The 11,665-nt window shown below is 43.0% G+C and overlaps 1 protein-coding gene across 1 annotated transcript; it reads right to left on the reverse strand.

The window, feature by feature from the left end:
• Window positions 1-215: 215 nt before the first annotated feature.
• LOC136488131 (dolabradiene monooxygenase-like) lies at window positions 216-2,234 on the reverse strand. Its single transcript, XM_066485160.1, has 2 exons — window positions 1,270-2,234; window positions 216-1,162 (listed from the first exon to the last, which is right to left on the reverse strand). The coding sequence occupies exons 1-2, from the start codon at window positions 2,158-2,160 to the stop codon at window positions 533-535; spliced, it is 1,521 nt and encodes a 506-aa protein (XP_066341257.1). The 5' UTR covers window positions 2,161-2,234; the 3' UTR covers window positions 216-532.
• Between the last annotated feature and the right edge of the window lie 9,431 nt (window positions 2,235-11,665).

Raw genomic sequence — 11,665 nt, forward strand, 5'->3', positions numbered from 1 at the left:
TGTCGACGCCGTTGAAGTAGTCACGGCGGGATGTTGACGGTATAAGCGCCGGCATCGAAGATAGGCCACGGCTTCGACGGCGATGTCGACGAAGAGCTTGTCGTGCTGATAACGTGTTATAAAACAAGTTGCTAGCAGTTAGGACCTTTCCCTCTCCGTCTCTCATGATCAACTCAATAAATAAAGTAGAAGAACAAATAGACACAAGATAGGGAGACTGTTTTTTATTCCTCTGAATATTGATGATTACAACGTACAACTCCCATACATATATAGTCCTACCAAATCCTAAGAGTTTGGTAAGAGCCTACATACATATGGACTAGATTAGGATTTCACCTTCTCCTTTCATTCTATGATAAAGTCCATATGTTGTACAACAAGTAGTGCTATTTATACTATTTTTACAGTACCCTTGAAGCGACAAGAGCCATCCAATCCTCCAACTTATTTTTCCATCGAACCTTATATCGCTCAATCATGGCCCATGCAGTACCACACTGGCCCAAGAAGCATATTATGTTGGGCTTGTTTACGCATCGGCTGGAGCAATACAGGTAACCGGGTGCAAAATCAGGCCTGTTTTCTTCTTTGCTATCAGTCCTGGACCCTCCCAAACTTGGACATCCTCTGGCTTCACTCCGTCAGGCAACTTCCAGTTATAGTGGTACAGAAGGCTCGCCAGTGCGAGTTCAATGTTAGCCAGTCCAAGGTTTGCTCCCGGGCACATACGGCGGCCGGATCCGAACGGAAGAAACTCGTAGTTTGTCCCCTTGTAGTCAAGGTTGGTGTTCTCGAACCGCTCTGGCCTGAATTCCTCTGCATCTTCCCAGTACTTGGCGTCCCTGCAGATCGCCCAGACGTTGATGAACACGGATGTGCCCTTAGGGATGTCGTAGCCCATGACCTGGCACGTCTCCCGGCACTGCCGCGGGAGCAGGAGCGGCACTGGGCAGTGCATCCTAAGAGCTTCCTTGATCACAAGCTTGAGGTAGATAAGCTCTGCCCCGGCGAGGTCATCCTCGGTGATTCTGGTCTTCCCCTTAAAGGCCTCCCGAACCTCGGCCTGCGCTTTGGCCATGGTTGCCGGGTACCGCATTAGCTCTGTCATGCACCAGTTCAGTGTCGTCGACGAGGTATCGCTGCCGGCGCCGAACAAGTCCTAGAAGAAACAAGTTCAGGTCAGCACTCAGGACAGGCTGAACGACGGTCCAGATGGTGAAAGGCGGTGATATGATCCATGAATCCATCGGGAGAAGCAAGACTTACAAACATGAGCGCCACAATGGTGTCGTTGGTGAGCTCGACGGGCAAGCTGGCCTCTTTCTGCAGCCTGAGCAGGACACCGATTAAGCTCTCGTGCGCCGTCTTCTCGCCACGGTCCATGGCCTCCACCTGCTCTTGGATGATCTGCTCCAGGATGCGCGTGATCCTGTTGCGGCACTTGAGCGCGTTGCGAGGCGCCGTGCCGAGAATCTGCATGAGCCTCGACGACGGGAAGAGGTCGGCCACGGTGAGCACCGACGTCTGCCGGACCGCGGTGTCGAAGGCATCCAGGTAGTCGTCCTGGTACTTGCACCGGCTGCCGATGGACTCCCTCACGAAGGTGTCGTTGATGAATCTGGAGATCATCTTGGACAGGTTGACGGTGGCGCCGGCGCCGGCGGACGCGGCGAGGCTCTGCATGAACCGCGCCACCTCCTCCTCGCGGATGCGCTGGAACGACTGCACGCGTGCGACGCTGAACAGCTCCAGCACGGTGATCTTGCGGAGCTGGCGCCACCGCTCGCCGTAGGTCCCGAACACCAGGTCGGTGCCGTTATAGGTGAGCACGCCGATGGTGGCGTTCAAGTGACGGTCGGCGAACGTGACGTCGTGCGTCTTCGTGATCGCCTGCGCGGTCTCCGGCGACGACACCACCAGCGTGGGCACCTCGCCCAGCCGGAGCATCATGAGCGGCCCGTGCTTCTGCGCGAGGTCACGCATTGCCCGGTAGATCGATGGGCTGGTGACCAGGTGGTGGATGCTGCCTATCAACGGCAGCGTCCATGGCCCTGGGGGCAGGTTTAGCTTCGGCTTGGTGACTAGCAAAGACTTGAGCTTGGAGACGACGACGAGCAGCACGACCACGGCCACGGCGAGGAGCACCTTCTCCTCCATTATATTATTGTGGCTTGCTAGCTAGCTATCTAGTTTTTGTGTGTATTATGCGACGACACCACGAGCAGCACGACCACTCCTGCTCGACATGATAACGGCCATGACCCGTGGCTAAATTTATAGGCAACGGTAGTATATTGCATCTTTATATTAAAATAATAGTCGTATTATATTGTGGTGGAAATTAAGATGGACGGTCTAGGTCAAATCCTCGTGGCTTGACGTTTGAATATGTCTCAACCAAGTAAATGGCAGTATCTCAAATGGTATTTCTGCGGTCACTGTACGTCAAAATAAAAAGGTTTTCTTTTTATATTAAGAGGTGTAATGAAGTAATTGAATGTATATATTACATGACTAAAATTTGATTGAGAACCAACAAAGGCACAACGGTGTTTTTTTTTGGCGTGCCTACATTTTCAATGGATTCAAACCGTATAATTTGGATCACCATCCGGTCCCAAATCAAATCTACTAAGTATGGTTGTCAATCGATATATGTCGAGCTATTGAAAAATACACTTCTCCTATATTTGAGGTGTCTAAACTTAAAGATGATTTTATGCAACACTCTTATACCAACAACTAGTACAAATAAATTATTACTTTTGTGATTTGTTATTTGTCCTTATGCCATAACATATTAAATTTTTATCCTTGTCTTTCTATAGAAATAATTGTAAATAGTTAGTTGTCTTTGTGCCAACACAAATCAGATTTTATCGAGTTTGTCGTTTTATCTAATGGGGTTTTTTATTCTCAGTACCGAAAATTGTAGATTGCATCTACAGAAATTGCTACTAACGAAATCTGCAATTTTAGTACAAAATATGTGTAATAACCATCGCCTGAAAAAAAAGCTAAAATGCACCTGAATTTTAGCAAGTCCCTCAAAAATATGATAACTCAAGCACTTGAAAAAAATTGCTAGTCTTGTCTCGGATCGAGATGTCCTGTATTTCTTCTTATCAAAGAAGGGAGGTTTGGCCGCTAGCCAGGGTGGCCACGTCGCCCGAATTTCCCCTGGCCGTCCGATTCTCCGATCCATGGCCCGTGTTGGCTCCGCCACTCGGTACAGTACGCGCCCGCCCGCTACGAAACCCTCGGCGGATCTCCCCGACCCCCACGCTCTCCTCCTCTCCACGCTCTCTCGCTCTCTCTCTCTCTCTCTCTCCCTCCCTCCCTCGCTCCGCACTCGCGGCGTGGCTCAGGCGACGGAGCGGGACGGCCTCGGCGGTGGCCCACCCTCCGTGCGGCGCCGGCCTCCCTCCTCCTCCACCACCACCGCCACCACCACGCCACTTCCTCCTCGCCACGCAACGCGGCGGGTCGCGTGCCCTCGGATTTTGCCCCTCCGTCGCCGGTCGTTCCCACGCCCACGCGGCCAACCAGCGGACGCCCTGAGGCGCCGGAGGCCTCTGGCGGCGGAGGAACCTCCGTGGTGGCCGTGCATGACGACGGGGAGGTCACGTCAGCAGCCTCGGCGGTGGATCTAGAGCGGCCACTCGCGGAGCCCCTCCCGCCGGCCGATCTGAGGCTGGAGCACGCCATACACCTCGCGCAGCCAATGGAGGCGGTGGATCTGCGGCGAGCAGCCGGATCCAGCGCGAGCCCTACCCGTCTCCACAAGATCCGCCTATTGGGTGGCCGGATCTGTCGCCTGGTTGGCCGGATCCGTCGCCTTCTGGGCCCCTCCGTCCGCCTCAGTCGTCGACAGCGACGCGCGCGGGAGCGCTAGGGTTACCGCTTACACGCCATCTCCAGTACCCAACACCGCTGCCCTCCCTGTTCGTCCTCTTTCGCTTATCTGTACCTTTTGCTATTTGCCACGTTGTGTGTCCTTTTCCTTGTGGTGACCTAATTTTCTGATTCTAATATGGCAAACGCTAGAATGCTACTCAAGTACTGATAGTAGCTGATTTGAACAACTTGCTTATAACATTAGAGCATTATAGTAGCTGATTTGAACAACTTACTTAACATGAGAGTAACAACTTACTTACCATGAGAGTAACTGAACCACCGTCGTTGCCAGGCATGTTATAAAATACACAACTTTCTCCTGAGTTGCTACAATAGTTTTCAGTTTATTTTCCACTTTTGTATTTTTTTCTCGAACACCTAGGAGAGCTGCTTATCATTTTATTAAAAGACAACGTACAAGAGAGTATGAACACCACACCCACCGCTCCTCCCTATGCCTAACAGTTCGGCCAATTAAGACCAGGCAGTTCTTGTCGAGTTGTCGTGAACCGACGCTACTATCTAATGGTTACATTGATCTGTTATTTTCTTAGTTACAGTAATGTGACCCGTACAACTTATCTTGTATGTGTACTTCTGGAAATCATACATCAAAAGGTCTATGGTGTTAGTCGGGCCCAGCCTTGGTGCTGCTGTTGCTATTGATTCTTCAGTCAACTACCCGGAAGCGGTGCATGCTCAAAATAGTTTTGTTGTCTATATTTCTTTAGTACTGCAGACTACAGAGTAATACAACAGATTAAACTGAGGTATCTGTAGTGCTTCCTTTTATGTGAATTTTGGCTGCTATGCCACAAGCCTTCATACAAGACAGATCTTACAAGTTTCAGAGGTTTATATTCCAATTAGCTAATTTCAGCTTGCTTTCACAGGTCTCCAAATTGATCTTCGTTGGTGCAGGTGTATACTATGAGGGCCCGAAAGATGTGACTCAAACCCCTAAATTTGTTTCATATGCCGGGGTGAGTCATTCTGACTTCCATGCTAATCTTATTTAGTTTTCCATTTTATTTTACATGTTCTATTTTTTATGTCGTTAGGTCTGTATTTTCCATTCGGTGCTTAGCTTATTGTTTATGGCTGTGTTTTTTTTATAATGATGGTTGTGCTGCTTAGGTGGAATGCCTCTAATTGGATCAAAGAAATCTTGTGGTGTGTGTCTACATTCGCTGGGCGACTGGACTACTGGAGTAAACTGATCGTTTTCTTTGCTTCCCCAGGTGTTCATATTGAAGAGTTTCCACTGCGATTTTTAGCAAAAAGTTTAGCATTTAAAAAAACTCCAAATGAATTCTTTGATTGGCTGCAAGTAAGCCTCTATGAATCACTTTGAACTTTAAAAGGAACATGAAAAGAAGAGCTCTAGTAGTTTTCTCTAGCTTTTGAAATTAGGGACAAGTTCATTTTCTCTTCCAGTAAAGTTGCTTTCCAATAAATGTATGTGTACATGCAGAGGTTATGAAGGCTACCCCAAATTGGAAGAATGCCCTGCCAAAATTCACAGCTTATTTATCAAGTTCTTTAACATTATTTTTTTACAAGGCCAGTTCTTTATCACTAAAGGAAAAGTTGTTCCTGTTATAAAGCATTGCAACCTGGGACACTTGTGATGTGGTCAGCGTCGTGTTAATTATTTCGCTTTAGCTTAACTGATATTTGAATTACAAACATGCAGATATTTTGTCCTTTATACAGACATTACTTTTGTCGTGTATCTACTTGAGAGAGTAGGTTATAAGGTGGATACGCTGATTTCCAAATTATTTTTACATATCTGTCTATATTCAGATCAGCATGCCTGATCACTTAGAGTAGGACACGGCTATTATCCTATTGATGATTTCCTATTTATGATACGTACATTTCTGCTTGCATGTGTATGATGAGGCTAAAGGGAGGCTAATTATTGTGGTCCAATCTTTCGCTTGCACTGCAACTGTGTCTCTGGTAATAGCTATCCTTCTTTAGCTACATAATACAGTTTTGTGTCATATTTTTTGCGATCCACTTATATAGAGATACATATGTCGTATACTTGCAGTTAGTATAGACATGAAGCATATTTAATGGTTGGAAATTATAACTAAAGATAAAAAAGGTAGTCCAATTGGTAAGGCTCATATTATGGCAAAAAAACCTTCATGGTTCAGTGACAAAATCTTCCTAAATACTTAGATTCATTAATTATATTTGTTAGCAGTGTTTACGCATTCTGGCTCGGGATGCAATTAACACCATATATGCTAAATCTTCGTGTGGTTGATAGATTAGGACGCAACAAAATATAGTGCTCCCTAGCTTATAAGAATTTATTCATGCTACAATGATTAGGACATGACGTCCTTTTGTCTATTATTATTCCTAGCAGGTTGATATGATGATGATGTCAGGTCCTGCCTGATCCACGTGTGCTATCAACAGAACGGTGTCATCTCCTGCAACATTTGTAACCTCTTACCTCTATATGTATTTTAAGTTGGTTTGTTTCCAAATGCTGATACATCTTGTGGACTACAGCGAGGTGCTATTTTGATAAATCTTAAGGTTAAATAATCGTATATGGTTATATGTTGATGTACTATGCTTCTATGCCTTATACCATACTAAAGGATTAGATCGAATGAATGAGTATGGTTACTATGGTTGGTCCAGGAGACATGATAGCAGCGTGCGTTTACCTATGTACTTACTACAGTTATTGGCTTACCAAAATATGTCAGGCAGGCTGATCCACCCCCTCTCTCATTCCCTTTTCATTTCCATCTAATTTTAGTTATTTTCCTGTTTTCCTTCATGGCTATTTTTTTTTATTTTTCAACATCCAAGTTCTTTGTTTATCCTATGGCTTAATCTACCAGTACACACCTCTGCCTCTATTGCGATTGACTTAGCATCACACTTGCCTATTTTCTCATTCTTGCTTTTTCACATTTTAATGTGCTACTTTTGGTTTCTAATATCATGATCCTTGTTGGAACGTCCTACATTAAATTGCTGCAACCTATCGTGAGCCAATGTGGCCTGCCATATGCTTAATTATCTCTTCTTCAAAAAAGCTTCCACATGATCCAATCTTTTTGGCTTACACACCTACATGCCTTTATATTTTCCCATATGTGCTTCCTGCATTATTCCTATTAAAGTAAGCCAGATGCAGGAAGCTGTCGTGTTTGTATTTCTTCATCTCTGTTAGCTTTTTCCTTCTTTGGATAATAAGATCTGCTATTTTGCTTCAAACAGTTTGGCTTCGCTTTCTTAATTCCCTACTTTAGTCAGCGCTGCCTTTTCATGTCTCTCTCGTACCATTAAGTTACTGCCTTATAAGGAGGTTAATTTGTTCTTTTCTTTGACAGCTATTTTTGACACAGATTTTAGAACTGTTGCTATGTGTAGTGGGCTGGTGATCTTTTCTCCTACATCCCTATATGTGGTTTCACTTCTCCACGTAGCTACATAATCCGTTTGATGGCCTGGAGAAAACTGAGTGAGGAGTAATTATCACAAGGTCCTTGATTTATAGGTTCGTAACTTGCTTCATGCCTCATTTGTGATAACATTTTTTTCTAGTGCAAACTGTGCAAATTGCTAGGTTCAGATAATCCAGTCTCATGTGATACTTAAATTTAGTCACTATATTGTTGGAAGATATCCTACGCCTGATGATACTATTTTTTACAATGTATTGACCATCTCCTACCTTAGATAGAAAGGGCAATGCAAAATCTAATCCACAGTCCTTGTCCTTTATTTTTCACCTTCTAATTGATAGTTCAATGCTTCATCGCATTAGTGCTTTATTAATGTATTTTACTATTTTTCATATAGATCAATTTTCCCAGTTGCCTTGTAGTTAATTTAGCTTGTAATCATGGTTGCTCTCTATTTGGTGGCAGCTTGTTAGTTGTCAAACTGTTTTTACCATGTGCCCTGCCATGGATTCATGATCAAGGCAGGTTAAATATCTATCCATTCATTTTACTCCGTCTCCATCTAATTTGACCCTTCAATATTTTACTGACCACCTTCTAACCATAGGTCGTGACTGGGTTAAGCAATGAAACTGTAAATTAGTCTTAGAAATATGCAAAATTTGTTCAAACAAAAGCTTAGGTCTACCTGCTATAGCACTAACCGTTTTGCCTCCATTTTGTGTTTTCCAGATCTTCGTCCATGATAATTTAAGAGAATTACAGCACAACCTGCACAATGAAACTATCTGCATTGGATCCTCCTCTTGTCGCAAAACACAGAGTTCCGCCAGTTCGTCCCCTTTTTTAATTTTATCTTTATTGGATGACACATCTTCCTAGAATGTTGCTATAAACTGCTGCTTCATAACATTGCTATCTATAACAATATTTAGGTACTTCTTTGCAACTATATTAGATGTTCATATGCTGGTTTTGTCCCCTAATTTGAATTCATTTTTTCCCTGCCACACCACCCTCAACATGAGTAGCTAATTTAGTAGCATTTTTACAAATTCTTCTTTGCCTTCTCATTAATTAGTCTCCCAAGCTCCTGCCACTGGTCTACCATGAGTTAAGATCATCATCTCTGAAATGTCCTTGCATATTGCATATTTTTATACTAATCCCAATATAGGTTCCCAATATTGTCGTGCTGCTCTTTAACGACTTCGATCGACACTTTAGCCACCTACACTAACCTAATGTTGCAGTTTAATCGCGTATATTCAGATTCAATGTCATACGTTTTCTTACCATATCCTTTTTTTCATTTGTTTAAAAAAGTAAGAAATTCCACAGCTTTTTGTTCCACATATACAACTATGCTATTGATACGTTGTTCAAAATTTGGTCTTGTACTCTTTACAGGAAGAAGGCCGTAAATGCACTGTCACAGTTAAATAGATTCCACAAGATGACAAGCAGTGATATATTTTGTGCAAAAAAGTGCAACAAAAAACGAAGCAAAAAATCTGGCCCATACGTGTGCACCAAATGTAACTAGACAGGAACTATGCCTAGGTATCACTCACCGTCTGTGAATCGATATGCATAGCCTACTATATAATCATTATTAACAATGGACACTGCTACCTGTGCCTATTTCTCAACATGCAGATACAAGCTTCCTTCTACTGCAGCAGATGACACAGCTCAAACCAACTTCTTCTGTTATGATGAAATAGGTCGACAGATTGTTTGCCGAAACTGTGAAGCGCTAATCAATCCACTCGGAAAACCGACTGGTTTCCCTCCAACACTCAAGGCTGCTATCTCATAAAAAGTTCACATTTGTCATTGGCCTAACTGAAGATTCGTTCTGCTATGTACCTAGGTTTGATCAGCAGACTTCTATACCAATACCTCTTTCTATAAAAAAAATAGATTTCTGCCAGCTCAGCAGGTGGACCAGCCTACCACTGATACCATCAGGCATGTTCATGTTTCGGTACGTCGATTTAGTCTCCTCTATTTGTGTGTATCTGTCTGTTAGCGCTTCTACATTTACTTCATCTGCAACAAATAATTAGACACTGACAGTCTTCTTTTCACTCCATCTATCGATACCTCCACCGGAATTTAACCTTGATCAGACACCACTCACCAAAACAGCTCACGCTGCTTGCCATGCCTTACTTCATGATCTACAAATACCTTTTATACCTGCATCTTGGGATCGTCAAGCCCCTGACTTTTTCCTCAGATCTTACGGACGCAGAACAGGATAGCCGGCTCATGATTTTGCAAGATGGAAAGGTTTACGGTTGTTGTGCTCTGAACGCTGCCCAGACCACGCCATGACAACAAACAAGAAGACTATTCTAATTTAGTAGGTTTGATGTTTATGTATTGTCTAATTACGTCCAGTATAGTTAAACACTACCTAATTTTGTTCTTGGTCATGCAACTGCCTACGTCGTCCTGTGGTATCCTTCAAGCAGCAATTGTACTGTATATGCAATAAAAACCGTATATCTATGAATATATGTACGCATCGTTCTTACATAATCTCAATCTGTACTGTCCACAATTTTCTCACCCACACGCTCAATGACGCGCACCATATGTGACATACAAAACTTCAATGTATATTTAAGTGTGCTTACTCGCCAGCGCACGGGATGGCGCGCAGTTGGTACTAGTTATATATAAAGCCAAGTCTGCCTCGTACTTCCTCTATTTTAATTGTGCTTTTTTTTATCTCAAGTCAAACTTTTCTAATTTTAACCAAATTTATAGAAAAAATATATTAATATCTACAATATAAAATAAATGTGCTATCAAAATATATTTCACGGTGTACCTAATAAATCTTGTTTCATATTTTAGGTACATGTTTTTCATTTTTCTGTAAACTTGATCAAACCTTGAAACATATGACTAAGAATAAAACTAAAACAACTTAATTATAATTTAAAAATGATGGAGTTTTCATTAAACTAATAATAAATATCATACATGTGCCTTGTTGAAGTACCACCTCATGCCCTAGGGTGTTTGGATGTAGACAGCTACGAGCATCTCCATTGGTCTTTCTTAATTAAACCTACTCTCTAAATTATTATTTGGAGAGTCATTCTAGTTGAAGAAGCTATGGGAGGTATTTTCTTTCACCAAAATCTCTATTGCTATCAATATAGAAGGATATAAAGAGCCTCTTGAAGTTGCTCCAATAGTTAGCTGCTCCAATAGTTAGTGGATCAAACATCCTAGCTAATAGTTCAACTAATACCTAATAAAATGTTACTAGATGACTCCCTAGAAGCTCTAGTTTCATTTTGGTAATTGAGTGACAATTAGTGGACTAACATGGTGCTTTAGTGTTGAATAAGTTATGTTATGTCCACAACCAAGAGTTGAGCTATGGAAACCATGGAGAACATGGCGATGGCCAAGAGATGACCAAGTGCTCAACATTGGATCAGGGAAGAGGGAGATGGAAAAAAGCTCGAAGGCAAAGGTATAGCATAGGGATTTCTATTTCAATGGTAATAGAGTGCATGGTCGGGTTTAGGATAGATAGTCATTAAGAGTGGAGCTCTAAAGTGATTGCGGTTATCTAGTGCCACTAGGTGATGACATTATTTGCATATGCATTAGACCTAGTGACGTGGTGAGGAAGCAAGAAAAAATGTTTTTGAAAAACTTTTGAAAATGCAACTCAATACTCAAGTGTTGTTGTTGAAGTTTGGAGTTAGCATGCTTGCAAAGTGGGTGAGAAGAGCTACTGAAGTTGAGTTTTTCAACTCATCGGAGCTCTCTGGTTAGATTATTGGAGGTTGCAGGTGGTAGTTGTCTCTATGATAATTCTGAGATGACACGTTAAGTTTCGGTGCTCACCAAAGAGTTCACACAATGCACAACAAATTAGGTGTGGGAAGTTCAAACTTAGCCATCGGAGTTGTCCGGTGCAAGCACCGGAGAGCACACTGGGCCTTTGGTCTAGAGAGGTTGTTTTGGTGCACTTTAGGGCTCAGAGCTCGCCGGATATCTTGTGTGCTTGCACCGAAGAAAGCACCTGAGTGTTGACATCGTTAACGAGTAGTTTTGGAGCCATTGGGAACTCTAGTGTGAGTTCTAGTGCCATCACCAGAGGTCTCTAGTGCACACAACTTTTCAGCATTTTCTTTAAACAGCTAGTTGAGTGTTTGGGCTTTTAAATAGGGCTTGTGGTTGGCCTTGGCCACTCTATTGGACCCTTTTGCTGATTGATCACATATTGGAGCTTGAGTTTCACACTCCACTCACTTTGCTCACTTGAGATTGCATCT

The sequence above is a fragment of the Miscanthus floridulus genome, chromosome 1 (genome assembly GCF_019320115.1).
Source record: "Miscanthus floridulus cultivar M001 chromosome 1, ASM1932011v1, whole genome shotgun sequence".
Lineage (NCBI taxonomy): Eukaryota > Viridiplantae > Streptophyta > Magnoliopsida > Poales > Poaceae > Miscanthus > Miscanthus floridulus.

Coding starts and splice junctions, on each gene's coding strand:
- LOC136488131 (XM_066485160.1), bottom strand. CDS start 2,160: ATGGAGGAGAAGGTGCTCCTCGCCGTGGCCGTGGTCGTGCTGCTCGTC. Junction 1,163..1,269: donor CCATTGTGGCGCTCATGTTT/GTAAGTCTTGCT, acceptor TGTTTCTTCTAG/GACTTGTTCGGCGCCGGCAG.